Source organism: Brassica rapa, chromosome A03, assembly GCF_000309985.2.
Source record: "Brassica rapa cultivar Chiifu-401-42 chromosome A03, CAAS_Brap_v3.01, whole genome shotgun sequence".
NCBI lineage: Eukaryota > Viridiplantae > Streptophyta > Magnoliopsida > Brassicales > Brassicaceae > Brassica > Brassica rapa.
Window position 1 is genome coordinate 32,603,254 of NC_024797.2, and position 20,332 is coordinate 32,623,585.

Below are 20,332 nucleotides of genomic sequence, written 5' to 3' on the forward strand. Positions count from 1 at the left end.
ATTATTTGTAATTGATAAATAATTATTTTATCACATTTAGATTATTATTTAGATTTTATTATTTGTAACTGATAAATTTATTTTGAAAATAAAAATAATAGTTTTATTTTTTTATTATTATGTGAAAATAAAATAAAAATAAAAATAACATAATAAATTTATGTTTAATTAAAAATTTAGTAGCAATGAAACTATATTATTAAATGAAACATAATAAAATATGTATTTTAAAAATTTGGTGTGATGAATAGTGTTACACCAAATTTGGTGCAACACTAGTCACACTTCACCAAATTTGATGTCTTGTTGGAGATGAAGTTACTTAAGTTTTGGTTTCTTGTTGGAGATAAACTAACAGATATATGAGACACATACATTACATATATTAGTTAATTTTGTAAAATTTTAATAACGTCTATAAAATGTGGAAAATTATCCAATTTTTTTATTCTATCTTTTAACCCAGTGTATTTGTTTTGTGCATCGGATCAACACCGCTTATAAATTTGTCGTACAGCTCAGGCCATAATGTCTTACAGAATAAGCGTGACAACATGCTGCTTACAACATAACCAGAAACATGCCGCTATGGCACAACCACAATTTAAGGTTTTTTATTCAAAAAAATCTCCTAGCTAAGCTTTCTAACTATAATTTGTAGCTGGAGCTACAAACATGTCACTCATGTAGAGACAGCAGTGTATATACACATTGGTTTAATGTATAGCAAAATCAAATATTAATACGAGTAGAGACCCACTTGGTTTAAGATTTTGGAAGATAACGAAATAAAAAGATGAATTCAAAGGATGCAGAGTTATATATGTCGGGTCATTTAGAGCCGTGACCAAAAGTTTCGTCGTTAATTTCTACGGTCGGTCATGAAATTTTTTGGATGTGTCTTGACCCTTTTGTGGACTTCTGTATAGTTTTGTCGGTTTATAGGTTTGTATTCGTATCCCTATTTTTTCCAAAAAAAAAAAATCGTATCCTTCTCTTTTTCTGTCCCAGTAACGAGACGTACGTATATTCACGAAAAGAAAAACGTTTAATTTCAATTTTACTATATACATATTTTTAAAATGAGTCACACACAAGGTTAGCGCCTAATAGTATGATTTTTTTTTTCTTTTTTGAACACACCTAATAGTATGATTTATCTAGTGGAATTTTCATTCAATGTATTTATATTTTAACGAGTCTTGATGTTTAATTATTTATTAAGAATTAAGTGAGAAATAAAATGCATAAAAGTAGCTTGTGCTTAAGAAAGAAAAACGATAGAAACAAAAGAGTGGGGGTTCGTTGACAGTTGTATTGTAACTCATATCTCATACCAATAGCTTTAACAATGAGTGTGTATTAACTTTCAAATGTCCTCAAAGACTTTTAAGAAATCATATAATAAAATGAATTCTGTAAGGCTGAAAGTGTAAAATAAAATAAAAAATGAAATGAAAGTAAAGAAACGTCTTTCTCAATAAGAACACAGATCCCAACGGATTCAAACAGCAAATTTGTGCTTTGCTCTTCTCTCTTTATCCTCTCAAAGACCCTCTCTTATATTCTAAAGCCCCTTCCTCCTTTTTCTTCTTCTTATCAACCGAAACAAAGATAAAACAAAACTTTGAGTTTTAAAACAAAACTTTGAGTTTTCTTATAAGCTTAAAGAAAGAGAAAGAAAGATGATGTGTTCGTTGTTTAGCCAATGATTACGATTTAGCTGACCACTTCGAGAGATTTAAAAACAAAAAAACGAGAGAGAGAGCAGGGAGTACATTTTAGAAAGAAAAGAACAATGAAGTCCTTTTGTGATAATGATGATAATAATCATGGCAACACGACCAATTTGCTAGGGTTTTCGTTGTCTTCAAATATGTTGAAAATGGGAGGAGGAGGAGGAGAAGAAGCTCTGTACTCATCTTCTTCTGCAGCTGCTACTTCTTCTTCTGTTCCACCGCAACTTGTTGTTGGTGATAACAGTAGCAACTATGGAGTTTGCTATGGATCTAACTCAGCGGCTGGGGGAATGTATTCTCAAATGTCTGTGATGCCACTCAGATCTGACGGCTCTCTTTGCTTAATGGAAGCTCTCAACAGATCTTCTCACTCAAACCAGCATCACCATGCTCAAGGTTAGTAGTAATGTGAATTAGGTTAACAACAAGTTGGATAATCTTTATTTCTTTTTTTTTTCTGGTTGTGTCTTGTATGATGGAAACATGTTTGGTCCTGAGGAGTTTTTTTTTTCCTTTTTAGTTTCATCTCCAAAGATGGAGGATTTCTTTGGGACCCATCACAGCAATACAAGTAACAAAGAAGCCATGGATCTTAGCTTAGATAGTTTATTCTACAACACCACTCATGAGCCAAACAACAACACAAACTTTCAAGAGTTCTTTAGCTTCCCACAAGCCAGAAACCACCATGAAGAAGAAACAAGAAGTTACCAGAATGACCCTGGTTTGACACATGGAGGAGGTTCTTTTAATGTAGGGGTATATGGGGAATTTCAACAGTCACTGAGTTTGTCCATGAGCCCTGGGTCACAATCTAGCTGCATCACTGGCACTCACCACCACCAAAACCAAAACAACCAAGCGCAAAACCACCATCAGATCTCTGAAGCTTTGGGGGTGGAGACAAGTGTTGGATTTGAGACAACAACAATGGCGGCTGCTGCAAAGAAGAAGAGAGGACAAGAGGAAGTAATGGTTGTTGGACAGAAACAGATTGCTCATAGAAAATCTATTGATACCTTTGGACAACGAACTTCTCAATACCGAGGCGTTACAAGGTTCTCTTTCATTATTAATATTTAAATATTATTTGACTTTTGTTAGACAAGTTTTCTTGTACTTATTATTCAAAGGGTTTTAATCACGTGAAACAGACACAGATGGACTGGTAGATATGAAGCTCATCTATGGGACAATAGTTTCAAGAAGGAAGGTCATAGCAGAAAAGGAAGACAAGGTTTGGAGCATTATTTATTTATTATTTTAATTATAATCTAATTATAATCTACTTTTCTTTAGGCTTAATATTTTATATAATTTTATTTGATATGTTACTGACAATGGGTGTGTTTTTTTCTACCCTATTTGTGATTATGATTTGATGATCTTCTTCTTAGTTTATCTGGGTAAGTACACACTTCAATCTTCATGGATTCATGATTTCCCCCTAAATTTTCTCGGGGAAATAATGATGGATTTTGACTGCTTTTTGTTTGATTAAAACTTTTTAGGAGGTTATGATATGGAGGAGAAAGCTGCTCGAGCATATGATCTAGCTGCACTCAAGTACTGGGGTCCCTCTACTCATACCAATTTCTCTGTAAACCATTTTCTCTTCCTTTTGAATTTTTAATTCCTACTTTATATCTTATTGACCTTAATGTTTTATGTTATGCTAATTGAGTTTTTTTTAATGGGTTTTAAAAGGTGGAGAATTATCAGAAAGAGATTGAGGACATGAAGAACATGACTAGACAAGAATATGTTGCTCATTTGAGAAGGAAAAGCAGTGGTTTCTCTAGGGGTGCTTCCATCTATAGAGGAGTCACAAGGTCCTTTAACATACATTTATTCAACTTTATTATATAGTTTTCATTTATAAATTAGAAAATGCGAATATTGAGTTTGTGGTTCTCTTGTACTAGACACCACCAGCATGGAAGGTGGCAAGCTCGGATCGGTAGAGTGGCTGGAAACAAAGATCTCTACCTCGGAACTTTTGGTAAATTTCACTGGTGATTGTCGTCTATTGTAAGCTATTTTAAAATATATTATAGTCTCACGTAATGTTTTTAAACACTATTAATTAGGAACTCAAGAAGAAGCTGCGGAAGCCTATGATGTAGCAGCCATCAAGTTCCGTGGCACAAACGCTGTGACTAACTTTGATATAACAAGGTACGACGTTGATCGCATAATGGCTAGTAACACACTCTTGTCTGGAGAGTTAGCTAGAAGGAACATCAACAGCATTGTGGTTCGGAACAACAACAACGAAGAAAACGCTGTTAATGCTGTCGTGGACGGTGGTTTGAACAAAGAAGTTAGTAGTCCGGAGAGAGAGTTGAGTTTTCCGGCGATTTTTACGTTGCCGCAAGTTGGTCAGAAGATGTTTGGAGCAAATATGGTCGGAAACATGAGTTCTTGGACTACGAACCCTGGTGCTGAGCTCAAGGCCGTTTCACATACTTTGCCTCAGATGCCTGTTTTCGCTGCGTGGGCTGATTCTTGATCCAATCTATTGCCTAACTATGGTTTTCTTGGTTTAGTTGCCAAGTGTTTCAGTTTATCCCCGGTTTTACCCGGTTTGAATTAAATTCGGTTTAGTTTATCAGTATAAATAGTCTTTTGCTTAGGAGCGAGCGGTATATGTTTCTTTTGAGTAGTATTCATGTGAAACAGAATGAATCTCTCTATAACATATGATTTCAATGCATTTATTTCTTCAAATCCCTGTTTCTTGGCTATATTTATAAATGAGTATGTAATTCCCATGGATAATTTTGAAATAGTAGTCACGTGATTATAGAAGTAGTTATGTGATTAAAGTAAAGAGAATTGGTGAAATCTTTGAAAATTAGTTGGAAAAATACGAACTGTTTATTAATTTACGAGCATGAACATTTAGAAACTTTACCAAACTTATATGGTAATTAACGAAAACGTGAACATACAGTAACTGATTCGATGGCATTGATGGTTTTAGCAATTGATTAGAAAGTGAATTTCTTGTAAAGATATGGTAAGAAAAGGATGAAAAGAGAATGTGCATGGAGATGAAATGACCCATATCTCATAATTAGGTTTCTTCTCTTTATTTTTGTTGTTCTTTTTAGTACACGCTACAGAGATACTACGATGAAAGTGAGTAAAATATGAAATGTCACTCCAATAATGCGATTTGCTTTATTGACCATATCGACCCACAACAATTCAGCATACCTCACCACCTCATTTCTTCATTCCCTCCTTTTGTCTCTTTTTCACACCCCACCCCGTATCAGCTTTTCCCTAAAGTTTCACCAATTTTTTTAATATATTCCCTCCATGATATTTTGGGAACCTTTAAAATAATATATATATATATATATATATATATATATATATATATATATATTCAATTAGAAAGATTAAAGGATGTTGGAGAAGTTATTGCGTGTAAACTTTTAAAAGCCACTTACTATGATATAATGATGCCGGACGCAAAATTAACGTAACTCATACGTGGGATCTGTTGAAGTTCAAACCATTGATTGTGTACATTACATAATGTTCTTGGCTTTCCACACGTGTGGATGAGTTGCCCCAAACATGGACGCAAAAGTTGTTCATTGGGCCGTGAACGAGTATAATTACAAAGTCTGGCGCACTACCTTATTACGAAAACACGTGTTAAGGAAATTGACCATGTGTAATTGTGTATCATGCATGGCCCAAGTTTGAATCGAAGTTTTGAATGGTAAAAGCAGTTTAAACGGTGCAGAACAAGTAGAATATGCAAATCGAACGGAACAAGTACATATCAAATCAGTGGCGGATCCATGAATTTTTTTTACCTAGATCATAATTTACACTATAAAATGATGTTGGAAGGGATTCGAACCGAGATTGGGGGGGGGGGGGGGGGGTCAAGAGTAGGGTAAAGTAACCAACTGAAGTGTTTCTTTTAACAACGTACAACTAAAAACTCATTTTTTTTATATTTAATGGGTGCCAGTTGACCCGTCTTTCTTTGCTGTGGGTCCGCCTCTGTATCGAGCAGATCATGCATGAGAGATGGAGATCAAGTAGAACAAGTTATTTTTTAAAATTATAAATGACAAAACAGTCTAAAAATGCAGATCATATATTTATCATATATTTAAACAGTAAAAATTACACCAAAATATCAAAACACATAATGAAAAAAATACATAAACAAAGGTAAAATAATTTAATGATTTGCCCATAACATATCTGCAATGTTGTCTCTAATGTTTGTCATACGATCTCCATCAGCCATATTTTTTATCTCCATGTCACTTATATCATTTTCAGAATTTTCGTTGCTAGTATTTGTATGTCCCATTTCTTTAACAAAATCTTCATCAAAGTAGTTTGAAATTCTAATAAAATTATACAATCCCATTGTAGCAGTTACCGCTCTTTTTTGAACTGCAATATCATATCTCGGAAAATCACTCAAAATCCTCCATTTCTTCTTCCAAACTCCAAATGTCCTTTCAATAACGGAACGTAGAGATGCATAACATCGATTAAACAGTTCTTGTTTATTCTTAGGAGGAGGACCATTGTTGAAATGTGACATGTGAGGTGCAAGGCGGGTACTTGCTTTTTTACGTATACTTGATACTTGGCTTGCCTTGAACGAGTAATGAATTTTTCGACTTGTACTTGACTTGTCAGAAACAAGTACTTGTTATTTCGAGTACTTATCCAAAAATATGTTACTTGCAAGTTACTTGCCTTGTTCGATTACTTGCTACTTACAAATATTTATTGATTACTTGAATATTTTTTTCAAGTTTCTAAAATTTACTTGATAGATAATATTTTACGAGATAAGGTTATAAAAGTTTTTTTTATTTACTCGACTTGGTAAAAGCACGAGACTTATTTTAAATAAAATATTTGCACCTAATATAAAAAAAGAAGATGGAATCAATAAAAAAATATTTTTTACTTCTTACAACAAAGAAATATTTGTTTAGGGCTTTGTTTTTTATGGTTTAGTTATCATTTTTTTAGTCATAAACAAGTAACGAGTAATATCAAGGCGAGTCATAACTTTTTTTGTGATACTTGTTACTTGCCTTGTACTTGCAAGTAGCAAAACTCAACGACTTGTTATGACTTGGCAACGACGAGTACTTGAAAAAACGAGGCGAGTACGGGTCAAGTAGCGGGTATAAGGTAAGTAACGAGTACTCGTGCCCAGCCCTACATGTGATACCTAATAACCCATTCTGAGAAGATCTATAGGGAGCCAAAAAACCTTGCTTATTTGGATATCTAGAATCAACTACATAATATTTGTCTCCTAGAGGCAGAAGAAAGTCAGAATCACCGTCTTTTGCCATCGTGAGAACTGTTCTATAGAAAAATGTTGTATTTTGTCGGCAAATTGACTTCATATCTACAGTTTAAAAATGACTAATATTAGTTTCGTTGATTAAAAGTAATGGAATCTTTATTATTTGGTTGATACAAAAAAAATATAAATAGATAATGACGAGGAATGGATCTTTTTATCATTCCATTGACACATTAATTTAAATTAAAGTTTTGTCCTCATTCGATTGTTAGTTTATCTCGTGCATGTATTTTCTCTTTTCAGGTATTTAAGTTTTTTTTTCTTGCCTAACAAGCTTAATATTATTAAGCTCATAAGGCCCATATCAACACAAGTGCCAAACATGGTAGCGACAAAACTTTCTAGTGATAGAAAGATAAAATCCTCTCTAGATAAGCTTCCCTTGTGTGGGCCTAAGTTTCTCTTCTTTTAAAAGTCCGTTACTTTTCGAAGATAGAGCCATAGTTTGGAAAATATCTAATTTTCCCCTTTGTTGTTATCTCTGGATAATAAACATGTGTTCAGTAAATTGTAGTCTGAAGAAACCTTATGTTCTTTTCTGGGTTCAGCTCGTGACTTTTTTCGTGTTCTTGGTGAGTTCTAATCTGCTAGAGTTTCGAGTTTCGTCAATCGCTTTGATAACCATCAGTGTTTCTTCTGCGATGTCGATTGCTATGGATAAAACTTTGATGGCGATGTCTTTGGAGGAAGAGGACGTCCCATTTGATCTCCCAGATCTTCCTGAGTTTAGTTCGATAGAAAGAAACTATCTGAGTCTAATCGGTCGAATCCTTAATCCTGATTGTCAACCGATGCCTATTTTGATTGTGGAGATGCCTAGGAAGTGGCAGAAAGTTGGTAAATGCAGAGGAGTTGCCCTTTCTAAGGAAAAGTTTCAGTTTATCTTTGACAACGAGTTTGATCTGCTTGACGTCCTGGATAAAGAAGTTCATACCTTCAACGAATGGACCTTGGTAATTGAAAGATGGGTTGAGAACCCTCCTAAAGATTATCTGCAGTATATTCCTCTTTGGGTTTAGATTCGGCAGCTTCCTGTGAACTATTACACTGCTGAATCTATAGATGCTCTTGGCGATTTGATTGGGAAAGTTGATACAGTTGCCTTCGATCCTACTAAGGTTCAGGTTCAGAATTATGTTAGAGTGAAGGTCTTCTTTGATGTTTCTAGACCCCTGCGTAAACAAAAGGTTGTTAACTTGCCAAAGGGTGGAACTGCAACAATTTTATTTTCGTATGAAAGAATCCAGAAGCGGTGCTATGAGTGTCAGAAGTTGAATCATGAGCGTGAAGTGTGTCCGTTTATGTTAAGAAAAAGGCAGTTAGAAGCAGCAGAAAGAAAAGCTTCAGGTTCCTTTATGAACATTGTAAAACCTTTGGTCCTTAAGCCTAATGATCCCTTATTTGGAGTATTAAAGGAGGAGCAAATAGGTATTAATCCCATCACTGGAAGACAGAGAATAGCACCGGATGTCTTAGAAGGGATGCGTCAATATCTACTGGTTGCTAATATTGATGAAAGAAGAGTGAGAGAAGAAAGAGTCAAAAAGTTTGTGGCACAGGCACAGGCTGATCCAATAGCAAAGAAATCTATGTTGAGCTTGGAGCCAATTCCTAAAATTACAAACATTTTGGATAAGCAGAAAGGAATAGTGTTTGATTATGAGGACGTTTGTTCGGAGTCATCTCCTGCAGTGATGGATTATGGTGTTCAGACTCCCAAATTGATGGCCTCAGCAATTAGTGCAGGTTCAATGCAAACAGGAAGCATAATGGTAGAACCAAGGAAATCTGTTAGTGCCTTGGCAAGACTTGGGGAGGTACCAAATCTTTATCAGTTTAGTTCTACGGTTAAAAGAGATTGCCCGTTTGTAGCTTCTTCTTCCGGAACTATAATTGGTAAAGCTGGTATTTTGAGGAGAAGGCCTACCAAAAATAAAAGAATTTTCAAGGCAAAGCAGGCTGAATGATTGTCTGGTAATGGAGAGAAGCAGAAAGGGTTGGAGGTTGGAGTACTTATAAAAAGGAAGTCTGAAGAAGGTCATTTGGTTGCTTTAAAAGTCGTGAAGCGCGCATCAAATGAGGTGATCCCGAATGAGGGATCGCCTGAATTCCAATGAGCCTGATCAGCTAGAATTGTCAAGGTATTGGACGGTCTGATAGCTTGACAATTCCCCGTCTCGAGGAAATGCGTAAAAAACACTTCTTTGAGATGTTGTTCCTAATGGAGACTTTAAAATGTAGAAATGAAACTGTAGATATTCAAGAATGGTTGGAGTATGATAGGGTGTATACAGTAGAACCAGTTGGTAGAAGTGGAGGGCTTGCGTTGTTTTGGAAAAGTTCTGTAAATATAGACTTCCTGGCTGTAAACAAAAACCTGTTGGATATGCAAGTTCAGTTTGCAGCCTTAAATTTCTTCCTTTCTTGTGTATACGGGGAACCTGTAGTAAAGTATAGGGCTCATCTTTGGGAGAAGATTAGTCGAATTGGAGTTGTGAGAAAGGATAGATGGTGCATGTTGGGTGATTTTAATGATATTCTTCATAATGGAGAAAAGCTAAGAGGTCCTTGAAGAGATGATAGCGTTCTTCAACCTTTTGGAAATATGATTAATGCGTGTGAGATAGAGGAACTGCCAAGTCAAGGTGACCCTTACACCTGGGGAGGAGTTCGTTATAATCAGTGGATTCAAAGTAAACTCGATAGGTGTTTTGGTAACAAGGAATGGTTCAAGCAGTTTCCGGCTTCTAACCAGACTTTTATGGAGTAAAGAGGATCTGATCATAGACCAGTTTTGGTGAAACTAATGAATTCTCAGATGGCTTACAAGGGTGGTCAATTCAGGTTTGATATGCGGTTTTTGCTTAAGGAAAATGTTAAGGAAGCAATTAAAGCTGCGTGGAAACCTGGGGTGAGAAGCTTTAATTTCTCTGTATCATATAGGCTTAAGGCTGTGAGGAAATCGCTCAGTAGATGGAAGCAAATAAATAATACTAATTCAAAAGACAAGATTCAGGTCTTATAGGCAAATCTTGAATTAGAACAGTCTGCTCGGATTCCAAACTTTTGGAAAATCAATGGCCTAAAAAGAGAGCTCATAAAAGAATACAGGGAAGAAGAACTTTATTGGAGAGTCAGGTCTAAGGATTTATGGTTGAAAGGAGGTGATCAAAACTCCAAAATTTTTCCATGCTTCTGTTAAATTCCGACGTTCTAGGAAGCGACTAGAGAAAATATTGGATGAGAAAGGGGTTTTTCAATTCTCTGAGGCTGCTAAAGGTCTAGTCGCCACAGAATATTTCAACAAGTTGTTTAAATCTTCTAATTCAGCTTCCTTTCAAGGGTTTTTCCAGAATTTTAATCCGAAAGTGACAAGTGAAATGAATGCTCATCTCTGTAAAGAAGTGACGAATGAAGAAATTAAGGAGGCTGTGTTTGCAGTGAAAGCTTCACGTGCACCTGGTCCTGATGGGATGCCAGGATTGTTTTTTCAGCATCATTGGAAGACAATTCAGAATTAATTATCAGAAGAGGTTAAACATTTTTTCGACAGTGGTTGTATGCCGAAGGAATGGAACTACACTCATATCTGCTTGCTTCCTAAAACGAATCTTCCCACAGAAATGTGCAATCTGAGACCAATCAGCTTGTGTTCGGTAATGTATAAGATCATTTACAAAATTCTTGTGAGAAGATTACAACCGTGTCTTCAGGCTTTGGTGGGATAGACTCAATCTGCTTTTGTATCAGAAAGACTCATTTCTGATAATATCTTAATTGCACATGAAGTAGTTCATGGGCTGAAGAACCATCCTCAGGTTTTTAAGGAATGCATTGCTATAAAATCAGACATGTCCAAAGCATACGACAGAGTGGAATGGGGATATCTGAGAGAGTTATTAAAGGCTTTGGGATCTGATGAGAAATGGATTCTTTGGGTGATGGCATGTGTTACTTCGGTAACTTTTTATGTGCTTATCAATGACCAGGCCCATGGTATGATCATTCCTCAGCGTGGGTTACGACAGGGAGATCCTCTTTCTCCTTTTTTGTTTGTTCTATGCACGGAAGGACTTTCTCACTTGTTGAAACAAGCAGAATTAGAAGGCAAAGTTAAAGGGATCAGTTTTAGTGAGGAAGGTCCTATCATCAGCCATTTGCTATTTGCTGATGATAGTTTGTTTCTGTGCAAAGCTGATGAGGAACAATGTATCAATTTAAAGGATATCCTGCGAAGGTATGAAAGAGCTACTGGACAGGCCATCAATGTTGAAAAATCTTCAATTGCCTTTGGGAAGAAAGTGGCGAAAGAAAGGATAAAGCAGATTCAAGAGATTTTCGGCATTTATAAAAAAGGAGGTACAAGATCTTATTTAGGCTTGCCGGAATGTTTTCAAGGTTCTGTTGTTCAAATCCTTAATTTTATTAAGGATAAGATGAAAGATAAAATGTCATGATGGTTTGCGAGGATGTTGTCTCAAGGGGGCAAAGATATTTTGATCAAATCAGTGGCATTAGCTATGCCTATCTATGCCATGAGTTGCTTTAAACTTCCTAAGACGACTTGTCAGAACTTGAACTCAGCCATGTCTCAATTTTGGTGGCAATCTTTTGAGCATGCAAGGAAGATGAACTGGGTTAGTTGGGAGAAGTTGTGCTTGCCTAAAGACCTCGGTGGTTTAGGGTTTAAAGATATTGAGAGGTTTAATCAAGCTCTTTTGGCCAAACAAGCTTGGAGAATTCTTAACTGTCCGGACTCCCTTTTAGCAAGGTTGCTCAAAAGTAGATATTTTCATGATTCTGTCTTTCTTCGTGCTGAGACAGGGGTTAAACCATCTCTTGGGTAGAAGAGTGTTCTTCATGGAAGTGCTTTGTTAGAAAAAGGAATTTCTCGGAGAATTGGGGATGGTCATAATTCATTTGTATGGACTGACCCTTGGATGGAAGACAGTGATGGTTCTATGAGAGCTCCTTGGAGAAAGAATTATTTCTTTGATGCGGTTTTAAAAGTCAAGGATCTCATCAATGCTGATGGCTCTAACTGGAACCGTAAAAAACTACAGGAGTTATTCTATCCTAATGATGTTATTTAAATCTTAAAGCATCCTCCTGTTAGTGATCGTCATGATTTCTGGATTTGGAAATTCAATAAGAGTTTTCAGTGAAATCGGCATTGTGGTTGGCAAGCGAATCTGCTAATGAAGCTATGATGGAAGCTCGACTTCAACCTTCCTTAAATCCTTTGAAAGAACAGGTTTGGAAGGTACCCTTTGAACCTAAGATTAAAACTTTTCTTTGGAAGGTCTTGAGTTCAGCATTACCAGTAGATGAAGGGTTTAGAGGTAGAGGAATGAAATCAGAAGAATTTTGTCAGATGTGTGGGAATCATAAGGAGACAATAAATCATGCATGTCTTGTTCTCTTGTGAAATTGCTAGGCAGATCTGGGCTCTTTCTAATGTTCCTCTGCCTTCTCAGGGGTTTGATCCAGATTCAGTTTATGCAAATATGAACTTTCTTTTGAGGATGATTAAGCATAGAAACAGGGAGTATAAGACTCGGAGAGCAATTCCGTGGTTGTTATGGAATATTTGGAAAGCCAGAAACTCTTTCTTATTTGATGGCTTAATTCCAAATGCCTGCCAAGTGGTGGACAGGAGTTTTAATGAAGCGGATAACTGGTTTTGTGCTCAAGCGTTTGATCTTCAAAAAGAGCACCAACTCAGAAAAATGGAGATTGATCAAAGATCACGTTGGGTGCCCCCTCCTCATGGATGGAAGAAATGTAATATTGGTTTTTGTTGGTCAAAGAAGGACAAAATAATTGGTGCAGCGTGGGTTCTAAGAGATGAAAAGGGGGCTGTGTTACTTCACAGTAGGAGACTTTTTGCGCAAATGGATAATGTGGATCATGCGAAGCTTACGGTGTTGTTATAGACTTTTGATAGTCTATCCTTTCACCGTGAATCTAAAATTGTTTTTGCGCTATTAGATATATCGCTTGTTGACTTGGTGAACTATCCAAGAAGATGGCCAGCCTTCTGTAGTCAATCGACTGCTGTGCTCCATACTCTGGACAAGATAAAAGAATGGAAATTTGTTTTTGAACATCAGCTAGCTAATAGAGGAGCTTGTCTCATCGCTCAAAGTGCTATTCTGCCTTGGTTTATGCAATCTTATGTAGCTCGTGGTTCTCCTCTTTGGTTGCTCGAGCTATTTGACGATGAGAAATCATTCGCCTCTGTTTAGCTATGATTTTTGGAGTTCTTTCTGGTTGTATAGGGAGTGGGTTGTTAGTTGGTGGTTGTTTATCTTCAACTGGTTCCCTATGTAGGAATTGGTTTGTTGTCTGTGCTTGTTAGTTTGATGTAACGTTACTTCCTTCGAGTTTTATTAATATCATCAGTTGACTTAAAAAAAGGCCCATATCAACACGGTTATTGTTTTCAAACTAATACTTGAATAAATATATAAATTCTGTTGAATTATAAAAACTATTAATAATATGTGTCTATATATCATCACAGATGATTAATACTTTAACGTTTGATTCTATTATTTTTATTATTCTATTGCGTATTTAACGATTGTACTTTAGTAGTATTCTCAGATTATCAGTGTTTTGAAAAGATAGATACAACACTGTTCAATAAAATATACTAGCCCTTTAGAAAAAACAATAAATATACATACATAATAACTAAACCATAACTATTTCCATTTCTAGCATTTATATTAAAGAGTATACTAAGTTGCTATTAAAAGTTCAAATAACAAAAAATTTGAAAATATTTCAAGAATACCATAATACTTGGTTAAGATCTTTTGCATCATTTTTCCTTAAGCCATCAGAAAGGTAGAGTTTGTTAATGTTCAAAAAAAAGGTAAAGTTTGTGATGTTAATTGTTTTGGATTCAAGTAAGATTTAAAATAAAATAATATTTGTGAATCACCATAAAATTCGAATTTAAATTATGTTTATGAAGGTTTTTGAATTTCAAAAATATTTTGTATATTTTATAAAACAAAAAAACGTATCAAGATATTTTACTTTTATTATTAAATATTATATATTATTGTATAGTTTGTCACAACAGTTTTATTTTCATTTCAATGGGTTTTGTTTCATCTAATATCTCAAAGTTTAGTATTATGTATACTACATACTAAATTATTGGCACAATAATCCTGAACAAAATGGACAAAGTAGACAATACCATTTTAACTACTAATTGATGTTTAATAATAATGTATAAACTAAAAGAGATTGTTACCTTCTTGACAGAGGTGTTCTTGATGTAGAGGAACAGTGGGGAAGAATATGGATCACTTTCTGTGGAATAGTAATAACAGAAAAAAAAGAGATGTTATTTACAGATGAAAAATAAAGTATTTTAGTTAGTTTAATAAATTACAAATACATGCTAACTGAAATATTTGACGTACAACTATAAAAATATCTATACAATATCTAGCTCTTACTATTTTAATTATTATTTGATGTTTTACCAAGTCTAAAAATAATTTATAGTGGACACATTAATTTAAATATAAACTAAAGGAGAGTGTTAGTCCTTTGTAAACAAAAGAAAAAAAAGAAAAACTAGAGGAGAGTGTTACCTATTTGATAATGGGGTCGTGATTGTACTGAGAAATGAAAACAGATGTTGTTATTTATAGATGAAAAATAAAAATATTCAGTTAATTTAATAAAATAGAAAAGCAAGTATTGGGTTAGAAAAAGAAGCAATCGCTGATCAGCTCCAAACAAAAAAAAGCAATCGCTGATCAGCTCCAAAAACAGAGTGAACTGAAGGACATGCAGAAGACCTGCATTTAGGCAGAAAAATACAAAAAAAAAACCTGTACGTATGCACTTGTCCTGCTTTTTAAGTTTGCAGTATAAAAAATCGTGATCGGCAATTAAATATCTAAAGAAACAGTCGCAGATGGTCTGTCTCTCTTCTGCTTCCCCATTCACACTGAAAAAACAAGTAACCTTCAGTAGTTAGGTCCTTTGGGATATGACTCGAGTCGTTTTAGCATCCAAAGTCATGGAGCGTGCACTGAACACTAAGTGGGGATGCTCCCTGCCTCCCTTCAGGGTTCCAAAGTCCAAACTCAACGGTCGCAACCATTTCTATGATTCTAGTCAAACACGAGTTTGGGCCTATAGACTGAAATTTATGACTTACGGGCTATAACACATGCAGTATTATGGGCTATTCACTTGTGCGTATAATTCATGTGTTTGGATTGGCATGTAATTGAAAGGACCTAGGTCGAAGTCTAAACAAATTATGCGGCATATCCATACAGTGTCGATCACCTTCTTAGCTAATCTACATCTCTTCATTTTAATTGGGCTTTATTTATAACCTTGGGTCTCGTATTGCGACCTTAAGTATAATTATATCAAAGATGAAAGATGGATCACCCGAGTTAGTTGAATATTACATTTTTATATACAGTGAGATACGAATCTGGTCCATGACTTGAGTGTATCATATAAAGGAAAATGAGAAACAGTTAAAAAAAAAAAGGTTTTTTCAAATGATAATGATTTAGCTGAGGCTGCTTTCAAAAAATGCATTCTTTTCTTTCTCAATTTATATTTTTGTTCTAGTATTTAGAATCATAATAGTAATAAGATGATAGTGACTGTTATTGTAGAAAAAGATGTGTAACAATTATTAAAAGATAATCGATGAGAAACCATATCACGAGTCAGGACCCAGATATCTTCTATATCTTTGGTTGCGAAAAGAAGAAGAAGAAGAATTGCACTATACAATGGTCCCTGCTCAAACTGAGGTAATTTTGTCATTTTCATCTTTTCTGTACGTGCGATCCTTCACACAATTTCTTAATATTTATTATTTTACCTGATGGATTTTACTACCCACGCAAAATAATTATAGTTACGTATCAAATAAAAAAGTTTCAAAACAACTTCACTATGAGTATATATTTGACAAATCTTATGAAAAATATTATTATACGAAATACTATATGTATCAAACTACCAAAATCATATTTATTTGTCGAGCTGACTAAAACATTCGGATATATTTCTTACAATAATATTTTTCATTATGTACTTATATGAAAGTATTCTAACACCAGTTAGAAGAGCAAGTAAGGAAAAAAAGTTCGTTTAATCATATACATAAGCGGCTCTATATATAAGACTTGACAAAGAAAAAAGATAAACGTAATAAAATTGAAAGACCTCACACAATGATGGTAATAGACTATTTAGAAGGACGATGACACGAAGAGACACACCGACTTTGTTAGGCCGAATCAAAAGCGAGGAGAAAGTTCATCGTCTCTCTTTCCTCTCTTTTTACTTGCTTTTCACAATAACACACACATATTCACTCATACACATACGTATAAAACTATACATGTATATGTGGTTTAAGGCTTGCATCATGGCTTGCGTTTACAAGTGTTTCGAGACACGATAATCCATAGTCACTAATCCACTACAGTGACTACTGTTTTCCCGAAATTATACGCGTAATTGAATTGTTGATATTCAACTGACTTTTAGTGGTGTAGAATAGTCTTTTTTTTTCTTTCTTTAGGTATATTTATACGCTTGTTAAAAAAAAAGGTATATTTATACGCAAATTCTTATGGTATAATTCTCTAACATAGTCCATCTATTTTGCCAATGATACGAAAAGACCCCATAATTCGTAAATTATCCGTTTTAAAAACTCGTATATTATTATTTTACTTAACCTGATTATTTCATAATAGTTATTGATGATAGATATTCTTAAGAGTGGACTTTTGTTGTCAAAGGCTCAATGATTCGTCTCTTTACAGAGTCAAGATCTCGACGTGATTGACAGAATATTTACTTATATTCCTTTTAATCATGCATTTTTATCCTCCGAAATATTTTGATTTTTCATATAAATAACAAATCATTCCCAATTCCGTTTTCCCCAATATGGTTCAGTTATTCGCACCCGTTTACATTTGAGGGTAATATTCGCGACGAGCTTTTAGATTTAGAACATAGGAATAGTTGTCAACTTTTAAGAAAGGACAAAAATATCTGTTTTAAAAAAATCAAAAATCTCTGTTCTGAGATGCTTCTTTTTTTATCAATAAGAAGTATACAAATAAAACCGAATTTTCTATGGATTATTCAAAAAAAAAGGATTATAAAGTTTATCAAGCGTGGAACCTATATAAAAGTATCACGAGTATTATATGAATATGATAGATAGCCTTTAATAAGCACACACTTAATAGATGATATACGGGTAGAATAAACTTCGTTGGGCAATAATCCTACTTCTACATATGTATGATAACATCCTAAAATTCCTTTTGACATTCTGCAAAAAATTAAAGAAAACAAAATTAAAAACCGGTACCCATCCTGAGTTCCGATATTTTCGCATGTAATTTCAAGTATATATTCTGATTAACATTGATAAAACTAGTCCGTCAATTTTGGTGGTTTTGTTAAAATATAAAGAAGGTGTGATTGACGGGTCTTTTTGTGTGTCAATATTTATTACCCGAAACTGATATTTGAAATGGGGCTATAACAAATAAAGAAGCATCATCCACAATTTGACTGTGCACAGTTATATTAAAAGAAAAGGACAATAGATAGAAAAAATGACACGAAAAGCAACATGTCTGGTTGGCTGGCCGTAGAGCCGGGGGGGTGACAAGAAAAAAAGGATCAGACAATCCTTCTATCATTCATGATTCATCAATTTGCGTGCCTCGGTTGCTATACAAAATGATTGTCTAGAAACTAGAACTATATGCCACACATCTATGTATATATATATACTACCCTCAAATTATACGTTATTCTTTGTTCTAAGAACTATATGCATACTTAATTTCCCACTAGCTATTTTATCTGACTAACCAAGTCAGAAACTTAGGACATGTTTTCCACGCTTTTAGACGAACGATACGTAATTTTTCGATATTGTTACATGTTCGTTGTTGATTTTTTTTTATTTTCTTTTGTTCTTTCTATACATTACTAATACTAATACGTTGCTCTAACAAACAAACAAAAATAATTAGGTATTAAAATAATATATATAAATACTTTAGCAACATATTCTGATTAGAATTGTTAAAATACTCAAATGGTATCTTATATTTATTTGAATATTTTTAAATTCTCAATTAATTTGAATTAGACAAATTTATTTAACTATTATTTTCTAAAAATTTAAATTCCAACAAAATTAATAAAAGCAGACCTACTAATACATATCATATTAGAACTATATTTATTAAAGATTTGTTTGTCATATAACAAAGTTTATAGAAATAGAACCAAATAAGGCTTTGATTGGTAGAGATTATAACAAAGAAGTAGCAAGATGATACATAAGTAGTAATAAGTAGTATGATTTTATAAATGTTGTTAATAAAGTGATTAATAGAGCATTAAATGATTCATATTATAAAATTATCTTATAAAATTAATATAAGATATATAGTTTTCTTATTTCTGAATAATATAATAATGTATGTATATTAATTTTACATTTTTATTGAAAATAACAAATATATTTAATTATATTTTAAATGTGAAATAGTTTTATTTAAAAAAAATTTAATTTATTTTTAAAGTAATTTTAAATTTTAGTTCAAAATAATCTTAATTTTATTTAAATGCTATTTTACTGGTTTTCAAAAATTGTTAGTTGGATAAGAAGAAGCATAATAGTTATGCTAATGATCTGCCAATCACACTATAAATCAAATCATATTTTTCAAACTAATTTAACTAATACCAGAATTGCTCCTAAATATCACGTATGCTTCTTCACTTTTTCCCTAATCTAAATAAACAAAAAAAAAATTACGGCCGTAATGCGGGGGCTGAATCGGAAGTAAATTTTTCATTATACAACAAATCATTGAAGGGACCCACATGTCGGACTGACACGTGTCGAACCTAACAAACAATTGTACTGTTTTCGAGTTTCGTAATTGGTCTTTGTTTCTTTCTTTCACATCTATGGATAAGTCTGTGAAGGATCGCATGATGGATGGTGCCCAAGTGCTAATGACATGAGAACCACCACTTTAATTTCTTTACTAATCTTTACCTACACTTTTATTCCAATTTTCTTATTAATACATTTTTTTTTGTATTTGTTGTCAACAAAGTATATTATACATTTTTATTTGTTAATCTTGTGGTTGTCGATGAGGTTCGTGCTGTTTTATTTTGTCGTTGAGATTTGATTAGTCCAAACCTATTATCTCAATTGTATTCCAATCATCTAAACCCATCCGAAAAGGTATTACATATTGGGGTCACACCGTCGTTTAAATAACTTTTTAGTATGCATCTTTTCTAATAATATGATTTTTTTTTTTACCCTTTTGTCTTTATTCTCTCCCTCTTTTCACATTCTTTTTATTGGTTTAGTTTCCCCCCACCCTTTTGCATAAGTCAATGTCATCTATATTCCTGCCAATATTTTAAACTTAATACAGACAAATTACTGCATTTTAAATAAAGGAAATCTACATTACTTCTAAAATTTCTTCTATGAATATGCATATCCAGCTACCATGTATTAGTATATCTGAAAATTTTAAACATAATTTGTCTTGATCAAAATAATAAAATTTTCTTCCCGAAATCTAAAATTTTGAAGAATATAATCTAGGATTTAGAAAAACGTATTTATTTAGTGACAAGTTTCTTGTACTTGAAATTTAAAATCAATTAGCGGTAAGTGGATTGACCAAATTCACTTATATATTACTTAAGTATTTTTCGTGAGATCTTATCTCAAACATCCTCTCTCGATATAGTGGTGTGTATAATCATTAATCTCGTAGAATTTATCATGCATTCTCGAGACAATACTTTATTTTTCTAATAAGTTATGTGGAAATGAGCTTTTTATAGGCCATCAGCTAGTGGAATGATCATGCTTCTTTCCGGGCTGGATTAGTGGGTCAAGGTACGAACCCGCTTTGATAACATGATAAGTTTCGTGAACTTCCAACTTAAAATCAATTGACGGAAAGTGAATTGACCTAAATCACTTATATATTACTTAAATCTTTTTTATATTTTTGATGTTAGATCTTATCTCCAGGATCTAGCAAGATTAGCAATCAACGCTATCTTTTGTTCTAGTTAGGAAAAAAGAGTAAAATGTTATCTTTGAATGTGACCTTATCATATTTTTACC

General features: G+C 33.7%; 2 protein-coding genes and 1 pseudogene across 2 annotated transcripts; all 3 read left to right on the forward strand.

Annotated features, from left to right (window-relative positions):
- The first annotated feature begins 218 nt into the window (after window positions 1-218).
- Window positions 219-4,455, forward strand: LOC103862580 (AP2-like ethylene-responsive transcription factor ANT). The gene is made up of 8 exons (XM_009140282.3): window positions 219-2,135; window positions 2,260-2,797; window positions 2,894-2,976; window positions 3,137-3,145; window positions 3,251-3,339; window positions 3,447-3,571; window positions 3,665-3,741; window positions 3,830-4,455. Exons 1-8 carry the CDS (start codon window positions 1,799-1,801, stop codon window positions 4,249-4,251), a joined length of 1,680 nt encoding a protein of 559 aa, XP_009138530.2. The 5' UTR covers window positions 219-1,798; the 3' UTR covers window positions 4,252-4,455.
- A 268-nt stretch (window positions 4,456-4,723) lies between these two features.
- On the forward strand, window positions 4,724-17,246 carry LOC117132501 (annotated as a pseudogene).
- LOC117132671 lies at window positions 10,965-13,361 on the forward strand. The gene is made up of 7 exons (XM_033287481.1): window positions 10,965-11,472; window positions 11,596-11,895; window positions 11,992-12,162; window positions 12,267-12,367; window positions 12,416-12,489; window positions 12,551-12,897; window positions 13,105-13,361. Exons 1-7 carry the CDS (start codon window positions 10,965-10,967, stop codon window positions 13,359-13,361), a joined length of 1,758 nt encoding a protein of 585 aa, XP_033143372.1.
- Window positions 17,247-20,332: the final 3,086 nt, after the last annotated feature.